Below are 21,773 nucleotides of genomic sequence, written 5' to 3' on the forward strand. Positions count from 1 at the left end.
GAGGACAGTGTGTGCTGCCGTCACATCAATATTTCAGCACAAAGCCTGTTGTTCGGAGGAGTGTAACTGAGGCCGTCCTCCACCCCAGGCACTCTCCGAACTAGACCATCGTGGCAAGAACGATGCGGCCTGGGTGGCTGCGGCTGCACGTGCCGCTCCTGCACGCTGGCTACCACCCATGGGCCTCTAGCACTCTCTGACAACAACCCTGGCAAATGAGGCATCGGCTGAGACCCACACACACATACACAAATAAAAAAAAATGCTATAAAGCCAACACACACACTGCCACCCTGAATCAGCACAAGTGTCAAGCTCTTGTGTTGTGGTAGTGTTTGCGATTAAAGCTGCACTCAGCAATGAGGATAAAAGAAGAGCTGCAACAGAAGAGGATTTCATCTCCAGCAGGAGAGACCCTGGGATTTCCTCTCATCTGTGCACTTTCAAACATTTATACAAGTCCAAACCTAACGGAGAGTGACTAGCATCTATTTCCCAAACATTTTCTACAGTTCCTCCTGGGAAATTCCAAAGTGTTACCAACAGGTCATACAGTCCCACTTGCATGCTTTTGGTCAAAACCAACTGACATCAAATCCTCTGTATTTGCAACTCATCATACCTTGGGGCAGCAACTAACAGTCTTGTGGCTTAATCTGACCTTTACTTTTTTAACTGATCAATTTATTAAATCGTCACAATGTCCTTAAACCTACAATGGTGGTATGAGATTACTTGTTTTGTCCAACCAACAGTTCAAGACCTAACGGGATAGGGACACATCTTTTGAGGTCAGGGTTGTATGGAGTACTTATTCATAGTCAGTATCTTACCTACAGCAGATGTCAGTCAGCATGATCCCAGTTTAGAGAAGCAGACAGGAGTATTACCATGGAAGCTACGCAATGTACTTCTATGGAGGGGGGTTAGAAGCAATAATGCAGTTAGCCACCTAAACAAGTCCAACTTACAAAACTTAGTATCAGTTAAAGTGTGCGCTATATTGAGAATATTTTCACCACTTTACATTGCGGTCAGACAGCCCTTTCTTTCGGCACTACATTTTCTCAACCATGAAAACGGCCATGCATTGTATCATGCTGACAATCAGCTGGCCAGACGTTCAGGGGTTTATGGAGGGCACAACAAATATAAGAAAATACAAAAAAAAAAAGATTATGACAGCAACGAGTAAATGGCATTCACTGTGGAAACAAAAGGATACCATTTTGAACCACAAAATAATCTGCAGAGGGAGACCTAACAGGCGTAGGAATATGAAGGTTCTATGGTTCAGAAAATGTAGTGCCAAAGAAAAGTGCTGTCATACAGCAAGGTGAAGCAGTAAAAATATTTTAAATATAGCATCTACTTAAACCTATATAGATTTTTTTTGGTGGCTAAAATACATTTGTCTGCTAACCCCCATCCAGAGCACTACATTGTTGAGCTTAGTGTTGTTCCTCCAGCCTGCTTCTCCAAACTGGGGGCATGCCAACCCCCATCTACTGATGGTATTACGCAGATTATGGATAACTGGCTCATACAACCCCACATCAAAAAAATCTAAACTGTCCCTTTAAAATATTAAGAATATTGTCACATGAGACAAAGAAAAGTAGCACATTCTTCAAAACTCCTGAGAAAAAATTAAGCATATTTTCTTAAAAAATGACTAAATTATTATTTTTTCTGTATGTGTGTATCAACTTATTCGTTTTTACAGTTTGTTTTAGCTGTTGTCGTAAAACTATCATGCGGAGTTACCAAGTAATGCAAATTTAATCTCTGCCTGTGTCTGTCTGATGTTTGGTGCTCAGCAGGGAGTGTAAAGTGCACTTATCAGAGGTTTTGATTATGTGAGATCAGCTGCATTTAAATCAGATGATGAAAGCAGCCATAAAACTAAAACAATGAGCTAAAAAAGACTACAAAAGCTCTCAAACAAAAACTACAACTGGGTGATCATTTTCTATAATATGTCATAACGAGGAGCACCTTTTCATATTGCATGAAGTCATTCAGCACATGGAGATTGCTTATACAACAGTTTGTATGACATCTTTTGAAATTCAAATAGAATAGTTTATACACATATTTACTTACGTACTTGACATAAAATTAGATAGTTTAGTTTTAGGCAGGTAAGGTTATGAACTTTAGATTTAGGATAAGAAACATGGTGATAACACACATTCAAAAAATCCAAGAATTACTTTGTTTTCAGCAGGACACAAAGACTGGTCTCCCAGGGGAAAGTCCTGTGTTTGACCCATCCATCACGGCAATTTGCCTCATTACACGGACTCTGGATCTTTATACTACTTCCTTATTTACTCTTCCTCCTCTAGTCTGTCAGCACATTGGTCACGACTCATGTGATCAAAGCCTTCCTAATATCGTGGCGTATGCACGTATTTCTTGCTCATAATACCATGTTATATATGATTTTTTGTAGGTATACGTACAGACAGTGAATTACAATCTGAGTAATTCCATCCATTGTTGATGTAAAAACATTAATATGCATAGCTTTGCATTGCACCAGGGTTGTGGTCATTGGTTCTCTTCTCAGACAAATTTACAGTAAATCTAATTTGAATGAAGACTGAAGACAACATTGTTTTGGTTTCTAGCTGATGATACTCGAAATGTTCAAACATGTCCCTCTTGCTGGCTTTTAAAGATGCAAATGTGCAGTTTCCGGGTGCAGCTGTAGAGAGGTGTCTTCAAAGAAAACCACATTTGATGGTTCCCATTGAAACGCTATTCAAAACAGCAGTTGCACCTCTCACCCTCTCATAGCCCCTCCATTAGCCGATCAACAGAATGAGCTCTTCAGATGGTTGATGTCTGACAAAACCTTTTGAGATGCCGTGCTGGTTTCTAGGGCAGACGGAATTCCATGTGGTAATTACGGGGGAAAACGAAGCTGCTGATTCTATTGTGTGGTCCGATACACTGAAAAGGTCACTGATCTGTGGACTGAATGGATGCCTTGGGAATTACAATAACCCCTTTGTTTCTGCAGAGGAACCAACCCATCTCACCTACTGTTCCCTTCCCATCTAATCAGTGCGGAGAGGCTGGCAGCAGGAGAGATGACATTGACGAACCACAGTCCTTTCCCATAGAGTCAAGCGGAGGCATGCTGGGGGAAATGTATTGAGTTATGCTGCCATCCCCTGCCTCTCAGGCTGCTGGGAAAATGGGCACGGAGAGGTTGAGGTCAGAGCGGTCTAACAAGGCTTCGGAGGAAACAGGTCCCCTCTGTTCCTATTATCATCCTCTACATCTTTACGAAACATGTCTGGAGTCTTGTATGTCCTCCAAACCCAGGTGGGCAAAGAATCGACTTCCATGTTTTAATAAAACGAAGATAAAAGTAGCCAAATGGCGGCCAGCCATAGGTCACGGTAAAGGGCAATGGGCTTTAAAGAAGCTCCGACCCTGACTAAAGTCTTATAGGTCAGTGGTCAATACATAGGAATAATAAATGACTGGAATTCAGCCTGGCAAATTACCGTTTCCATCCTCAGAGAGGCGAGAGCCGCAATCAATGGGAATTAAATTCAGTGCTGGTTGGTAAATTTGTAAGTAACAGGCGACACTTGGCTGTGGTTTATCTTGCTGCCAAGAAACACTTTTAAAAAATGAAGCACACTTTTTAAGACTTAAATTGTGATTTTATGGCAGTCAGCAGATGCATAAAAACCAACAAGTGTTCTGGAGCTGGGAAATTTTTTATGCCTATTGCCAAATTGCCTGAATTTTGGGGCTGATACAAAAATGCAAAAGACGATACCTTACTTTGAAGGATATAAACAGGGTTTTCCACAACCATCATCAAAGAGCAGGCATACTTCTGATTTCTGTCTAAACACAAGCTGCAGTGCAAGAATTTTACTGAAACAAAATACAGTCCTAAAGTTGCAAAATTGTGTCCTGACAGTCAGACAAAATTGCCATTCCTGCAGTGCTGATTTTTCATGCCTGTTGTTTTATGTTTCGGAGAGGTTGATATTTGCCCTAATCAGTCAGAAGTATCCGATCGCCCAAATCATTTTCAGTTAACAAGGTGCAGCAGGAGTTGCTAGGAGCACATTTAAGAGTGGTTATTTCTTTTAAATTGACTTGCAACAACTTGTAAGGCAGCCTCAATCTCACTCAAATACATCCCAATTGTTGTGGTTGTTTTTCTGAGAAGTGTCCAGCGGCAGACGCACCACACTTCCTTCCTATTTTCTCTCTCTCTAGAGTTAACCAATAGCTACGTTGCCATGCAGTACATGGATGTATTGTAAAAACAGTGTTGTTGTTGTTGCTTGCTAATATCAGCTCAGACGCTAGCTGAGGTGAGCTTCCGTAAGACGCATAAATGCTTCACAGTTTGAGAGTGGATACATACTGATATATTTTAGTACAAAACATGAAAGTCTCTTCAACTAGTGTTAATCATAGACCTTATTTTTATTACTTCTACCCCAAAACCCATTCAAGAAACACACTGACTTTAAGACAAGCGAACGGATTTCCAGGTTTTTGCATTCATTACTGGGTTTCTCTATGAGAAGTGACACATGGATATATCAAGGGACCTGGATACAGCATTCGAGGTGGAACCCTGTTCATTCCTATGACTGCTGCTTGGTGGAGCTTGAAGCCAAATTTGCTCTATTTCCATGGTATGAAATTATCCAGATCTTCAGTATCATGAGGGCCTTAAAGCACACGCACTAGTGACTTAGGAAGCTGAACACGACTGACTGACTAACTTCTGCTGTCCAAACAGCTAACACCCAGTTTAGTGCTCCGCTAACTCAAATGTGGATTGAAAGATTTAATCTTGAGGCTCATCTAGACTTTGAAAATGTTACTGGATTGAATAGATCAAATTATGATAATGAAATGATTCATTTCATGCGGGCTGTGTGACGACTTGTGGGAAAAAAAAATTTTGGGCCCAAGGCCATGACGTGACAGTGTAATTAAACTTTCAGGCAGTAAAAAAACTGGCTTTAAAGCCCAGCTAGTGCTGTTCCTGGGAGCTTGGTGTAATGGGACTGACACCAGATTTTTCTCGATACATCATCCAAGCACACAAAGATGACATCATTTTTAATTTGGCTTACATAGCTCCGGTTGGGTTGATTGTAACTGATCTGCACTGTATCTGTAAAATTAAATTTACTGTGTGGTATCAGTACACTGGGCAGGTCTTTTATGTTACGTTTGCCTTCTTTTTGTTGTTGATTCAGCACCTGGAGCAGTTATTTGGATGTTCACTGACTTGAAAATATATTTTTAAAAAAAAATCATCCCGAGGCTGTATAACCAAAAGACAAGGAGAATAGGAAGCAGGTCTGGAGACAAATAACTGACAGAAATGAAGTTTTCAAGGTATAGCTTACCAGAAATACCTGTATCACACAAATGATCAAAGTCTATTTATGTGTCTGCTTAATGGCTCTTTCACGAGCGAAACTTTTAGACAGGGGATGAAGATAAGCTGCTCAGTAATGACAAGGCCACTGGAGATTAAAGAGATTTGATAGGCAAAGCAGCTACATGTTCACTGGCTGCAGTGGCGCCCTTTGTTCCTTGTGAACGATAAAAGTAAAGCTGCCCGAGGCTGTTTAGGAGGTTTGCGATAAAGGCTGCCACCTCTGGGACTGCACAATCAGAAATTGGTGGGTGAGCACAACCAGTGTGATGTCATCATCTGTCTGTTATGGCCTGCGTTAACGCACAGTGACATGCAGCCTGATTTCCAAGAAAGAGCAGAATGCGGAAGGAGAACAGATGATAGGAAGTCAGATGATTCACACAGCTGTGACAGAACAGCGACAGCAGTGTGAGCAAAGTTCCTTTACTTCCCAAGAAAAAATACTAACTAATGGAGTTTGAATCTGACTACAACTGCCCCCCCTGCCCCCCCTCGCACCATCATTATACATTGTAGTCTGCCATCCTCAGAGACATTTAGGTCACTGTTTATCTAACATTCTTATATTCATTTATATCATATTGTAGGTCAACTTAAAGCTGCATGAATGCAATGAATGAATCATGTGAAAAGTGACAATTATGAAATTATCAGCCAACTCCACAGTTCCCTTCAGCTCTTTGATGCTTTTAGCCTCTTTTAGCTTGATGTTTGGATCTACTCGCTGCTTCTATTAGACTCTTTTCCAGCAGGAGTTAGCATTTAGCATTTTTCTCAGGGCTTGGTGGAAACCAAAACAAGACTAAAACAAAATTGAATGATGGACTACTACTCTTCAGGTGGCCTGACACATGACTTCAAATGAATGCTAATGTTGCTCCAGGTCTGACTGATGTGTAAATAAGCAACTATTTGCACACACGTTTGCCATTATAACTTCATAAGGTGATAAAACAGTAAGCCACTGTTGTGTTGATAGCAAGCATCAACCTCCAGGGCTGAAAAACGAAGCCAACACAGATGTGAGAAAAGCTGCAGTTCCTCTAATGGCCACTTGGGGCTGGCTCCAAACCCCATAGACTTCCATGTTAAAATGCCTAACTTTACAGCAGAAATCAACATGTTTACAGCCTGGTACAAAAATGGTTTTGCTCTCTATAGTTAATTTACCCATTCCTGACAACACCAGGAGGGAATTTTTATATAACTAGCCGTATAAATGTCATTAGGGTTTAGATTCATGCATTAGTGGGGCCAGGACCATTTATAACATGTAGGTGTGGTCCGTTTTCAAGTTACGAGCACTGCAACAACGTTGGTTAGGTAAACGTAACTGTAGCGTAACCCCAGATTTACAAAGTTTAAGCATAGCTGTAACTGTTGCTATTTTAGTATGTCTTCAATTGAATTGAAAGTTAATTTTAACTTTTTGGTCACTTGTAAGTATTGCTCAGTGTTGGGTCGGACTGAAAGACCCTCTAAACATTTTGATGTTTGTTTTTGCTAGCAAATTTAACAATTAGCATTAGTATTATCACTGTTAACCCTAGCTGTGAATGTAGGCTACCGTGCAAGCTAAGCTAGCACCTCGCATGAGGGTGACATCACTGTGGCTACATTCATTATTTTATACAGTCTATGGTTTACAGCTTGTTCTGCTGCCACCAAATGACCGAAAAACACATCAAAAGAAATGCCCATTTAATGCAGCTTTATTATACTGAATGGCATTACAGTCTAAATCTAATTGATGTAAATTAATAAATTGACTGACTTAAATTAAATTAAATTTAAATTTAAAACTTTTTTTCAGTTGAGTCAACCTATAGCCTGTTATAAAAGCTTTTACATTCCCCCTTCTAATAATTTTTTTTTACATTTTTTTAGAATAAACAAACGAACTCCTTGGTTTGCATGGACAGTGAGAGCCAGCATGGCTGACCTGTAAGACAGGTCAGCCATGCTGGCCAAGACACACAAAAACAGCATCATACACACAGACACGAGAAAAACAGAAATAATGTAAAAGCCCTAGTATACTGCTCACACTGTTTGATTGACAGGTGATCACTGCATAGCAGCGCAAAGGCACCACAGCGGCCAGCCACTGAACTGAGACCAAGAAATGAGTCTGATTTTCAGAAATGACCTCATGGAAATGTAATTAACACAGGGTGAAATCATAAAATTAAAGGAAGTGCCAGGGAGCTAAAGTGAATATTAAAAACAGGGAGGAGCTGCTGGTACGCCAGCAGCAGACTCAGACTTCATTTCCCTTACTTGACACTGTGTATCACATTGATGATGATTATAACAACTACTCAGAGTCAGACGCCCTAAAAGGGCTTTAAATTCCTAATGAAAAATAAAAAAACATTATCTGCGCATCTTTCACAAAAGCATGAAGACTGAGGCTTACTCACAGGCCTTTGGTGGAACTGCCACTTATCTGTATAAGAAGAGATGAACTCCTACAAGGATAAGGACATGAAGGGCTAAACACACAGTTTATCATAGCCAAAAGTTGTAAAAATGGACATTACTGGAGGATTTTCACATTCCCCAGTGCTTGGACACATTTCATAGAATGAAAGCTTTTGTCATAAAAAAATAAATAAATTGAAATTTTATAAAAATCTGACCTTTAAATACTGATATTTCAGTCAAATCACTTGATCAAATCAATGTCTCATTAAAAAAAAAATGCCAAAAATTACCATTTGCTTTATCTTATTCAACTTTTAACTTTCAAACATCAGTGGGTGAGCTTTAAAATCTAACAACTAATTTATGCGAGCTGAAGGGTCATGCACTTTCCCCAAGCCACTCAGAGAGGCTCATGGGAAAATAATTGTAGCTTTAGAGAGGGGGGGGGGAGTCAAACCCCAGCCACCCCTTAATCTGATAAAGATGATTAATAAAGAACACTCCCTAACATATTATTCTATGTAATTTTAACAGAAAATATGAAGTATTGGATTCAGACTGCTAAATTCTTAGAGTGGTTTTTACCTCACAGTTCACTTCATCATGATCATGCTCTGAAGGTCACACTTTGAGTACCTTTTGTTGAACCAAATCTGCCATAGAGCTCTCTGTAGGGAGCCTGTGGGCTTTTCATTTAAACAGCTGATACACACAATGCTGCAAGCCGATATGGATGTGACAGGTAGGCTGCTGGAGTTTAATGTGCCTGCTGTTTTTGACATTTACAATTGTTAATTTTTAATAGATAGTCTATGATTGGTATTAGCAGATAAGCGAGTCACATGAGGAATTTGCGGTTTCAGCTCCTTTTTGTTCAGATGTGTTTTTAAGTGTCAGTTTCAAAGAACATAGTGGCCCCAGCCTCACTGATTCCCCTGTGTAATCTGTTTTGAAACAGCTTGTTCTCGAGCACTCGTTCCTCGGACTGTTTTTTAAAGGTTTATCGGAAGCAGACGCCAGTCTAATGTCCTACCTGTGGAGCAGAGCAGGTGACGGTGTATGTGCGCAACGACGGACACTCACCAACTGATTTCAGCGCGCTTCGCCGGGGAAAAAAAGCCACGGAGTCCGAAGTTGGAGCTAGCCGCCAGCCACCATCTTCTGCAGGGACGAAGAAGAGTAAGTGTGTAGTGTCAGGGGGTCCGTCTGCTGCGACACATTACACTGCTTCATTACCGCTGACACCGCTGGACCCGCGGCGGAGTGTTGGACAACACCGCGCTGACAGCACACGGTCAGCCCAGCACTTCACTGTGGGCTCATTCCCAGCAGCAACAGGGAGGAGCGTCAGGTGCGCACGCTTACAGCGGAAGATACAGGAAGAGAAGGGATAAGGCCTTCAAAGTAAAAGCAGAGCAGCTGTCTAAGTAGAGAAGAGAGAAAACTGCTTTGATTATGACCAGAAAATTAGAATATTCTAGAAAAAAATTGCGTCAGAATATACACAGAACATACACAATAGAATATAGATTTTGAAAGGAAAATTATTCCACAAATGAAACAGTTACAGCAAAAATAAATAAATAAATAGCACCACTGCTGCTACTAATACTACTACAACTAATAAATAATAATAATAATAATAATAATAATAATGAATATAATAATATAATAATGAGTGATGGCAATATGTTGCTCAGACCGACAGGATATATTGATATAAAAATAAATTAGCTTTTGTAATGCTTAATATTTAAAACATTGTCTTGCCCCATGGCCCTAAAAAGAGGCTTTTCTGTCTGACCTGAATCTCAAACTGTTAACTTAAAATGACATTCGTTTATGGCCATAATACAGTGTAGTGCTTCAAGAAATACAATTTTACAAACGTTTTCATTTCACTTGTTCAGTTCAATTTAGATTATAGCTTTTTGTTAGTGTTGCGTATTTAATGGTGCAATTGTGATTTTCATTATCAAAATGATCGTGTAGATGTAGAAAGTGTTGCAGTAGAGAGTGACTGTGCAAGATTTTTTTTATTGCGATTAACAAATATTTGGTTTTATTTTGAAGTTAGATTGGTGCCGTTTCCTGTTTAACTCTCGGCGTTTTATCTTGCCGCTGGCGCTCAAAGGTTTGTACCATTGTTTTTTCTCACTGAGGGGCGCACCTCAAATATTACGAAATGGAATCGCCTTTCCACCTGAAGTTTGATATAATACAATCACTCTGTAATCTGTCGTCAGCCCTACAACAGGTTATATAAGTATTTTGTTTTACCTATTCTTGCTGCACATTCTTAACATGCAGATAATAAAGCTAACTTAAAGGCACTTGTATTGTACATACTAGCACCTTTTATAGAAACAGAAAAACAGTGGATAGAAAGGTTAACTGTTCTCATCAAAAGCTGCAATGATTTCAGTCTATAGGCTTTTTGGCATTCTCAGTATTTTGTTTTATTTATCTTAGTAAATGATATGAACTACATCTACAATGTAGCAGACCAACTGATACCACTGATACACATGTGAAACACGTCCCAGTAAACCACAGGACAGTAAGAAGGATTATATTGCAGCCTATTGATAATAGTATCAAAGATAAAGAAGCAAATGTTGGTCCCTTTAACTAATATCAGGCTCCACAAACAAACAGAAGGTGAGGAGAAGCTTTATCTTTGCCCTAATTATTTCCAGGTGAACACCTTCACTGTATCTCTGAAGGTCAGACACAAACAGATGGAGGTTTGCCTCCTGCTGCTTTAAACTCACTGTCTGACCTTTAATGTCACAACTGTTTACTTAGTGCTTGCTACTTGTGGTGAAAGTTAATAGTATTATTCCTATTTGCTTTTATATGTTGCAATATAATCATGCTTTACAGTGTTTTTGCAATGGCCATATTGCATGTGTAAGCTAATAATGTGTTCCCCTGTGATTTCCCTTTAGTGTAAAAAATACAAATATGATTAAACACATCACAATTATTAGTTTAGGTTCTATGTGTGGTTATCATATGTTTTTTTCTTTAATTATGAAATAACTTGATTCTCTTGTACATTGAAAATCTGTGATGGTGCACACCTATGCCATCCTTATTCTGATAGTTGGTTAACATATCACATGATGTCATTATAGATTATGTTTTTCCTCTCTTCTTTGGAGCTCAGTAGTTATTAAAGACATAATTATACAATCCACTGAATTATTTATGTTCATTTACAGTAAACTCTTCTTAGGAAAAAAAGCTCTCCCCTAGAACAGTGAGACTGTCAATGTAATGACAGCCCAGAGATATCATATTTATCTTTTTTCCCCCCTCCACATATTCTTTTCTGTTTTGCTTCACTTTTGCTTCACCTATGTTTTGTACACTCGTTTAGCATTCTGATGTTTTATTCTATATGTATTCATATAAAGGATCGAGTGAATGACCACCTTGGAACGAAATTGCTCACAAATTGGAAGAAATAAGTAAAAAGTGATGAAGAAAATGGCTTGAAAATAAGTTTAAAAAAGGAGGAGGTTAATCAATATCTATGAAAAAAACTATACATTATTTATTTAGCTTTCTTGTGTTATTTTCTTGTTTTTTTTGTTCTTGTTTTTTAAGTTTACTAATTAGTAGGTATTTTTCGATTTTCAGGTTTGTTTTTTAATTTATTTATTTATTTTTACAACTTTTTTTTTTTTTACAACTTTTTTTGTGTCGTGTTGTTAAATTGCTCACTGATAATAAATTCCGTGTTGGGGTGGTAAATGTTAGGGCTATAAGCTGCATGCAGAGTTTCTCTTTATCACATTAACATCCAACTGGTCAAAACTCAGTAGTGAGGACTCAGTCACTCAATCATATTTTGGGTTTTAGATTACAGAAAGCAATGTTATTAACCCCGTAAATTAACTCACTGATTATTTATTCCGAATTTACCCAGATAATTGAAGTATCTACGGAAGTAGAGCGAATATGCTGTAAAAAATAAAAGTGGGCACATCAACATGCATGGTGTCTACAGCAGTAACTTTCAATATACGCCACGAATTCGTTGATGGACATAAACCCTCAAAATGTAGAAATGAACAAACTGAAATGATGTCATATTGTGCACACTACAATGTATACACGACAAAAAGCTTTTATTTTGAAGAAAATGGGCGGATTTCCGTCTATTCTTTTTAAAGTACTTGACACCGCCATTTTGACTCGACAGTTTCTTCCTGAACTTTTGTAAGCTTTGACGACTTGTATCGGACTTGCGAATTAAAACACCATGGGTGCTTGTTTGGCAGTGGGTTCCCTCGCCAGTTGTGTAAGTAAACATTTATCAGTTGTGACTTTGCTTCAGGATACGCGTACACTTATTATTTTATACAACTTCTTGGCTAATTTAGCTGCGCGTTGTTGAGCCAAGAAAACATTGCGTTATGATGTCCATGCAGCGTCTTGTGGAAGTAACCATTAAAGCATGATGTTTTACCGTTGACTTAACGCTGTCTTTAGTAAAATTATATTCATTGTGGATAGTTGAAGAGTAGTTACTTTTAAAATGTGGCATACTTATGTAGAATCGGGTAAACTAACTAACAATAACAGGTAACATTACATGAATCTGAAATGTGTCCGCCGTTGGAAAGTTATTAAATGAAACGAGCAGAGCATTTAAACACGTCAAGTTTATACCGCGTTGAAAGTTGAACGTTTTGTCCGGTTTAACCTAACTTTTCGACCGAATAGATGTATTTTACAAAATGTTATATCAAAACGACGTCAAGGTAGCAGCGAAAAGCAGATTTCTTGTCGCTGGTGGTCTGAGAGCAGCAGGGGCTTCATTTTTGACCTTTGACTTTATTTACAGTTAACTTATGGGGCAAATTCATCTGTTCACGTTTTGTTATGACCGCAGCCAACGAGTATTATGAACAAAATGTAACGCCGTCTGTCACACGACGTCAGGTGTTTTCCTAAACGGCGCAGTTTCCGGGTTTTTCTCAGGCTCTGAGGTCACCCCCTCTGGAGGAGGCGCCGCTGTTTTGTTTCTCTGCCGTTGTTATGGCCATTATAATCGTTCTTACATTGATTTATATGCGATCCTCTTGTTGTGTATTTACCCTTATTGGACTTTTTCGGCGTTTTTTTTAACAACGTAGAACCCCAGTGTATATGTGTGATTTTATTTTATTTTGAAAAAACAAATCCTTATAGAAACTGAAAAAAAAAGAAGGAGAAAAAAACAGAACACTCAGTAGTAGTATGCACCTCTGCGAGCAGGCTATTATTTAAGGTGTGACTGCTGATTTTGGGTAAAATTTACCTGAAAGGCTCCAAACACATTCACAACAAGGTTATTGTCATTTCACACACAGTGGGAAAATACAAGACACTGACGACTCCTCGGTTCACGAAGGTCAATAATAAAAATGAAAGTGCGTGAGGAAGCTGTAAGTTTTCCCACAAGAAGGCAGATCTAATTCAGATCCATTCTGAGAGATTTGTTTTCATTTTGACATTTTCTGTCTATTCTAACTGGTTTTAATCACCTGGCTCGTTTGTTGATGATTTAGCTTTCAGTAAAGTTTCAGCTGTTTGTAATCTGAAATCTTCACCTCCAGGAGGCACTAAATCCTTCAGATTGCTCCTTTAATTGTCAAAACACAAAAAGCCATACCTAAAGTTGCTGTACAAATGAATCGGCACAATTCTGATTCTTTTAAATCAGCAATCATTAGACAGCAGCTTCTGTGCTTGACTGTTTTTGATACTCTGCACTACGAACACAATGTATTGTGCCAGATGAGTATTTAGGTTTGATATGCAACGGGGATGCATGATAATTGTCGTTGCACATCATCGGTATCAGCTGATATTGGCTCTAGAATGAAATATTGCAATCAGCCAAAATGCTGATTTCTGCCGATATGACAAACTCATATATTTTGGATTTTCTTTGCCGATTATCTGTATCTGCATTTTATTTTAATAATCTTCACTGTTATTTTTAATATCCTGTGGTATCAGTGAGGTTTTTTTTTTTTTTTTTTTTACATGTTTTCACATGTAAACTTGGAGTTTTGTTTTGTGTAGTTCTCCTATGGCTGTTTTTATTCGTTATTTTTAGGGTTACTTTTAAGAGCCATTGGTTGCCGAGGCAGTAAGGCAAGTCTGAACCATGGAAACTGGATTCTTCTCATCACGGCCGCCATGTTTACACCAAAGGCCTGTGTGTACTCTGTGTACTTTGGTGCATATTTCTCCGCCTCAGTGCTTCACACAACTCTCAGCAGTCTGAATCACGCAGGAATCCTCGGTGATCCTGTCCACGGCACTGGATGAGAAACACAGAGGGAGAGCTTTGTCACGATGGCAGCTCTAATCACAGGCCTGATTACTGCCGCTGTAAATCAACATTTGTCTTTGCTTTCCTGGAAGCGTGCAGAAGGAAGAGAAAGATGGTTGCCCTGACAGCAGTGTTTTTTGTTTGTTTTTTTTCTCCCTGCTGCAGTCATCGCAAGCCATGCATGCATTACTCTGATTATCCCACCCCTGTCCTTGAGTTTAATAAAATATATGAATCTGTATGGACGCCCAGCTAATTGTCCCCCCCGACCCTTCTCCAGGCGTCCTGTTTGTGCGGCTCGGCCTCCTGCCTCCTGTCATCATGCTGCCCGTCAACGTACAACTCCACCGTGAGCCGGCTGGCCTTCTCCTTCCTCCTGCTGCTCGGGACTCTGGTGTCTGTCATTATGATTCTCCCCGGCATGGAGGAACATCTTAAAAAGGTACATGACATGAGACTAGATTAGATCCAATGTAATGGGCCTCACTGGGCTGTTACATAAGCCACCTTTAATCGTTTCATAAGGCAAGAGCATCTTTGAGTTTTCTCAGCCCACATGTCATTTCAAGAAAAAAATAGAAAAATAATTCAAATTAGTTTCATAAGGCCGTAACCCAGCAACAGTGATACTGTAGAGCTGCTCGACAGGATGCTTGGATTAATGTTTATTTTTCAACTTAAAAGACCCAGATTTTTTTAAGATCATCCAAATTCATAAAGGCTTCCAGCTGACCCAGTTTAATCCTCACACATCATGTCCTTTTGCGTGCTGCACACTGTCAGATTCCAGGTTTCTGTCTTGGTGGTACAGCGATACCTGGCATCGAGAACAAGGTGAACTGTGACATCATCGTCGGCTACAAGTCAGTGTACCGCATGTGCTTCGCCATGGCCTGCTTCTTCTTCCTCTTCTCCATCATCATGATCCGCGTGCGCAGCAGCAAGGACCCCCGAGCCGCCATCCAAAATGGGTTCGTACTGTGCATTGCAGCCTCAGCACCACAGTCCTGTAGGATGAAGGCGTACTGCACTCTGCTGGACAAATGTTGGGACTGCACCTTTAAGATGAAGAGAAAAACATGATGGTTCTTTTAGAATAACTTTACTTTTTTCCTCTCAGTTTCTGGTTCTTCAAGTTCCTGCTGCTGGTTGGCATAACTGTGGGAGCTTTCTTCATTCCAAATGGCATCTTTCATACAGGTATGAACCCTAAATCTATTATTAGTGTTTTTTTAGGTGTTGCACTTTCTTTGTTGTCAAGTTTTTTTTCCCCGCAAACACTCCGGCACCTCACACAGCTTCAGAGAAATAAGAAATAAGCTCGGTTCAAGCAAAGCTGAGACTCTTTAGTCACAATTAGGGCTTGGTATTGGACCTCGATTGTTCTCCAAAATATGTTTGTACCACTGAGTATTCTCACCTGTGAAGAACTAAAAGTTGGCTATATATACTTTCTTAGTTTTGCTGCTCTTTCTGTCTAAAGGTCTAGTGTGTAGGATTTAAGGGCATCCATTGATTAGAAATGGTACATTATATTCATAACTGTGTTTTCATTTAGCATATGAACACCTATGAGTTGTTGTGTTTCTTGTGCCTTTGAAAGAGTCTTTTATGTCTACATAGGGAGTTCAACCGCAAGCAGCCCCACTGAATGCAAGCACATATATTTTTACATTTTTACAACACAGCGGGGAAAAATCTGGTGTGTACTTTGAGTTTTTGAGGGGAGGGCTTTATGACAAATACTGCAGCCAGGCACCAGGGGGCGACAGAGATTGAAAAGTTGCTTTCTGGGGGAATGGTCAGTCTATGGAACAAACAAACCAAATGCTGGCTTTATACGGGGCCGTTTGCATTATTATGTTTTCACGTCAGCAACCGTAGTTCTTCCACACACTTGAAAAATGGAAGAAGTTTCAGTTCCTCAAGTTCACTGCTACATGACACTAAATCCTTAAAAACTTAATCTGATGGCGCGAATATGCAAATGGCCCTATCTAGAGCCAAATGGCCCTATCTAGAGCCATGTGTTTAATTTGTCCATTCAGGGCTTCTGTAGCAAACACAAGGTGGACTCCGTGGAAAAAGACATCTTTGTGTATAGATGTGAACGGCTTGTTCTAAGGTAACAGAGACACAACAATTCTTAGTTTCTGGTTACTATGAACACAAAAAAAAACATAGTCATTAATGTTTTATACCATTTCTGCCTGTTGATGCCCTTAAATCCTGCAAACTGGACCTTGAAATTTTGAAAGCTAACCTCCAACCTGTTTTTGAGGGTAAAGGCTTGTGCTGATTTAGTAAGGGTATGTTGGCTTACACATGTTGGCCACACACACACACACGCTAGAATCAGTTTATATGTAAGTGTTGCACTTCATTGATACATGCTGCACTGATAGTCTCCTGCTTTATGGTTTAGTACTGTAAATGAATGCTTCCGTCTTGGCATAGCCTAATAACCTTCTAAACAAATGTTCCAAATCCATTTCTGTCTGGTCTCAGTGTGGTATTACTTTGGCGCCGTGGGCTCTTTCATCTTCATCATCATCCAGCTCATCCTGCTGGTGGACTTCGCCCATTCCTGGAACCAGTCGTGGCTGGAGAAGGCAGAGAATGGAAACACAAAGTGCTGGTTTGCAGGTAGAAGGGAAACCTACTCCTTTGGGCTTTTGATGAGTGGTATCTGCATTTTAACAAAAACAACAAAAAAAAACCCAAAACCTATTTGCATGTTGTATATTGAAAATAATTCATTTTGTGTTTTTTTTCCACCCAAAATCATTGTGGCATCATGACAAATACTTGGCATTTAAAGGGTCAAAATCAAAAAAGTAATGAATATTTGCTATACTTGATTAGGACATATGTTGGTTAAAAAAAAACTCAATGAAAGTAGAAAATCATTCAACATCAGTCATTATTAACGTATATTATTTTTTATAGCGTTATTTTGAAAAGCTCATTTTATGTGTAGTGCAATATGAATGTGTGTCATATTGAAGCGGGCCCTGAGGGTTAATGATGTTCCTCTTTGTTTTCTCGCAGCTCTGCTGTCCTTCACCATCATTCACTTCGCCTTGGCTTTCACTGCTGTCGTGCTTTTCTACATCTTTTATACCCAACCTGACGACTGCACCGAGCACAAAGTCTTCATCAGCCTCAACTTCATCTTCTGCATCATTGTGTCCATCGTGGCTGTTCTGCCCAAAGTTCAGGTAATTTAAGACAAATTTTAGGGTGAATATTTATGGACTGAAGCTACTACATGTTGATATGTGTGCCCTACTTCCTCATGTATAATACTCTACTAAGGAACTATGTATGTTAGCAAGAAATGAGGATAACTGCAGTCTGATGCTGAATCTAAAAGACAGGCTCATATAGAATTACCTTTCGTCCTAGCCGTGACCTCTTGTTATCTCTGTGCACAAGGACAAAGAAGAGTTTTGTTTTACTGGGACAATGATTTATTTTCTGACTCATCCGATGCCATGTCTCCACAGGAGGCTCAGCCCAGCTCCGGCCTGCTCCAGGCCTCCATTATCTCCCTCTACACCATGTACGTCACCTGGTCAGCCATGAGCAACAACCCCAGTAAGTCTGGTGAATGTTGGTCACAGCACACTGCCTTTTATATGGAATTTGGATAACTGACTTTGGGAAGGAGTATAAAGGGAAACAAACACGCTCCTGCAGTTGTAATTATTACTATGTGTGTGTTTTTGCCCTCAGACCGGAAGTGTAACCCCAGTCTGTTGAGTCTGGTCCAGCCCAGCAGTCCAACTCCTCCACCAGGACCTCTTCCTACCGCAGCCCCCGGAAACGTCCAGTGGTGGGATGCACAGGGCATCGTGGGACTGATCATTTTCTTGTTCTGCACTCTTTACGCCAGGTATTTTAACTGTTATTGCCGTCATTTAGGTTTCATGTGGTCATGATGATTTACCATTACAAGAACACTTGTTTTTTAAATAACACATTTAATTTCTACATTAATCACTGACTGCAAGTCGTGTCTTTTTCCTGGTGTCAGAAACCACCCTTAGAAGGTGTGAGTTGAGTTTAGCATACTGCCTCTCTCAGTACAGTCATAGAAGATGACTGAAAAGAAAAGCTTATATGGAAATTGTTTAAATTTGATGAATATCGAAATTGCTTAACTTTGGCAACACAAAGTAAGATAATATAAGCAGGGAAAAACAACCAATTTATTAAAAATTAAGAGAAGGGTCCAAATAAGCAACCCCACTTCAAAAATCCTGAACTTTCCCTTTAACGCATTTTTTATACTCCAGTCGACCACACCTCCCGCAGCGTAAAGAAGGACCGTAAGTAGACAGAAACATCTACAATGAGGTTTAAACTGGAAACACAGAAACAGTGTCTTTGTTAACACTTTAAAATCTGAGCAAATTGGCTTGATTTCATTCAAAAACATAGGAATAAGGCAATGAGCAACGGAAGGAGAATTTACCCCCCAACATACCAAGGAATTAGTGAAAAATACATGTAAATCACCTGAATATTAGTTTAAAATAAGGAAACAAAAAGAAAATGAGCATTTAAAAAACAACAACATCTTAACTTAAAAAAAATACTTTAAAATTATAATAATTATGCAACGTAATTTTAAATATGTAATTATGATCTTTATAAATTTTATTTTTCCCTAGCTCTTTCCTATTTTTTTCTCTCGCTATTTAAAAATTATTTTCTAAGTCTATTAATTACTTGCCATTTGTGGAAAACTTCTTGCCAAACTGCTCATTGCCTTTTTTTCCTCTTATTTTTGGAAGAAATTAAAACAGTTTGCTTAGGCATACAGATTCAGCAGAGTGATCTTTCAGGTATTAAAGAGTTAAGAAGAAATCCTCAGCAGAACAAGGAGGTCGTTGACTTTGTCTGCTTGTATAACGTGTATTTTCAATGTACGTTGACATAACATGTCGCGCTCTCGCCCCGCCGCAGTATCCGCTCCTCCAACAACACCCAGGTGAACAAGCTGATGCAGACTGAGGAGGGCCAGGGTCTGACCGCCGACACGGTGTCAGAAGAGGACGGAGTCCGACGGGCCGTGGACAACGAGGAGGACGGAGTCACCTACAGCTACTCCTTCTTCCACTTCAGCCTCTTCCTGGCCTCCCTCTACATCATGATGACCCTCACCAACTGGTACAAGTAAGTATCTGTCATCTCTTATTTTCCGCTAACTCCTTCAGACTTCTCGCAAAACTGACTCCTCTCTGATTTTACTTTGTCTCATCAGGCCCGACTCAAACTACCAGACCATGCAGAGCGCCATGCAGGCCGTGTGGGTGAAGATCTGCTCCAGCTGGCTCGGCTTGGCGATCTACCTCTGGACCCTGGTGGCCCCGCTGGTTCTCCCCGACAGAGACTTCAGCTAAAATACGGTGAAGTCAGTCAACATTCGGCCACCAGCCTCTTGCTATTTGCACCTGAAAGAAAGATAGCTTTAGCTTCAGATTGGTTGTTTGACTTGCTTGCAACTCCACATTTAAAATTGGAGAATGAAAAGGTCTTGTGTATTGTTGATTTTCATCGTTCAAGTTGAAAATTGCAGTTTTGCAGGAACATAGGATTGTTTGAGTTGAGCTTCAGTCACACATTCCAGTTTTTCCAGCTCAGGTTGTTGTTTTATATTTTTTTCCTTTACTTTTACAGATATTCTAACTGAGAGCACTACATGCCTTTAATAGGACAATACCAAATGAACCTTTAAGGGAATTGATGTTTTGACTACATTTATGTTAGTTATTTGTGCTAACTTTCAGTCTGATTTTGTGGAAAATTGTTACAATTTTTCAGATTAACTTTTTCTAGTTAAGCATTTTTTAAGACACAGCTTTGTTCTGTCGCCTGATTTTATAACAAGAGTGCCTTACTATGTTTTGCACACAAGCTATTCAGGAGGGCCATTTTTTGATATCTTTGAATTTTAAGACATTCAGTCTCTGGTGTGAAGTTGCTTCCTTGATATACTGAATGTTCCCTTTTCATTATAATCAATAAAGTTGACACTTTCTCCCTTTTAATCAAAGTATAGGCAACATTTCTGTCCTGTAGATGGGGCTGTTCTCCATCATGTTTGACTACCTATGCGGGCTAGATTTCATGATGCAAATGTGTTTGGACACGTGTTGTAAACTGTTTGTTTTTACATTTTGCTCATTCGGCCCACATTATCTCCTGAAACTGCAAACCCAATGTCATCAAGTCTGCAGCAGGGATTTCCAAATGCTTCACCGCCCTCCCTGCATTAATCACATGATCCTGCTAAAGTGTGATTTATTGTGCTCCTTCGATGCAGGATCTCCCCACACTCACACACACACACACACACACACACACACACACACACACACACACACACACACACACACACACACACACACACACATTTGGCAAGTAGTGCAGAGGGAATGTGTTTTTCCCCCATCACAAGATCAGCATGAGCAGGGAGGGCTGAACACAACACTTCATTTTACTCAACAATATTCATTCAAGGCTTGTGATGGGGAGGAATGACAAATTACCAGCCTCTGAACTTGAGCTCGGTCATCTGGTGGCAAATCTCAGATGCTTTACCAGAAACATTACCGTTCACATTTCTGCCCACACAGTTATAATGTGATATTGTCTTGAACATTGGGATACCCTTTAGCTGAGGTAAGCTGAGTTGAGTTGAGTTTAGTGTAGTTTTGTGTAGTTTATTTTCACACAATTAAAAACTGAGTAATACCCAGATGGATAAAAAACAAAAAATGTTTGTTTTTTATCCAACCCCCATCCCAACAAACAAAACCCCTTAATTAACATCTTACAGAAAAATACAAGAAAAGATGAATGAAAATGAAGAGCACACTGAGCAGAAAAAGTAACCACTCAGTTAACATTAATCTGATTAAAAAAAACAATAAATACATAGAACACAATACAAAGTGTAAAGGAAAAAAAGGAAATATTTATATATATATATACACTCATATCCAGAAATAATTCAACATAATGAATTAAATGACATGTTTTTGTTTTTTTTAAAAAAGATCATAAGCTCTTGATAATGTGTACTTTATCACTCTATGTCTGTACACCGTGATATCTGAGGAAATACTGGCCATGCTTCTTTTTACCATCTATGACTTCCCCTGATTGTTTTCATGTTTTTATTTGTGCCTTTCATAACAAGTGATTACACGCCAACCAGATTTTAGTCCCTTCAGCTGCATTGATAAACTGATAGTGTAGAAGAAGGTTGAAGTGGGCGGGGCTCAGTAGGAAAAAGCTGATGTGCTTCTGTGCACTTATTAAAATTAAGCAAGATTTCAGTGAATAATCAGACAATTTTTGGGTATTTCATTGTCAATTAAAGCTGTTAAAACCACACACACACACAAACACACAATTCTGACGAAGCAGATCAGCAGTTTTACTGAAGTCGGTTTTATTGTAGTAAAACAAAAAAGTCAGCCTTTTATTAACATATTAAAGGTCGAGTGTGTAGTAAGAACAAATGACCCAAAAATGAGCAAGAAATTA

General features: G+C 39.4%; 2 protein-coding genes across 2 annotated transcripts in view; one reads left to right on the forward strand and one right to left on the reverse strand.

Moving 5' to 3' along the window:
• Positions 1-9,193, reverse strand: part of pkib (protein kinase (cAMP-dependent, catalytic) inhibitor beta) — a 32,375-nt gene extending 23,182 nt beyond the window's left edge. The window contains exon 1 of the mRNA XM_042505925.1: positions 8,957-9,193. The gene's annotated coding sequence lies outside the window, so the exon portion shown is untranslated. The remainder of the gene's footprint in view (positions 1-8,956) is intronic.
• Positions 9,194-12,074: 2,881 nt separating this feature from the next.
• serinc2 (serine incorporator 2) lies at positions 12,075-20,269 on the forward strand. The gene is made up of 10 exons (XM_042506530.1): positions 12,075-12,185; positions 14,491-14,652; positions 14,994-15,181; positions 15,331-15,410; positions 16,719-16,856; positions 17,262-17,431; positions 17,720-17,810; positions 17,949-18,108; positions 19,185-19,394; positions 19,483-20,269. Exons 1-10 carry the CDS (start codon positions 12,147-12,149, stop codon positions 19,619-19,621), a joined length of 1,377 nt encoding a protein of 458 aa, XP_042362464.1. The 5' UTR covers positions 12,075-12,146; the 3' UTR covers positions 19,622-20,269.
• The last annotated feature ends 1,504 nt before the right edge of the window (positions 20,270-21,773 follow it).

Source organism: Plectropomus leopardus, chromosome 18 (assembly GCF_008729295.1).
Source record: "Plectropomus leopardus isolate mb chromosome 18, YSFRI_Pleo_2.0, whole genome shotgun sequence".
Taxonomy (NCBI): Eukaryota; Metazoa; Chordata; class Actinopteri; order Perciformes; family Serranidae; genus Plectropomus; species Plectropomus leopardus.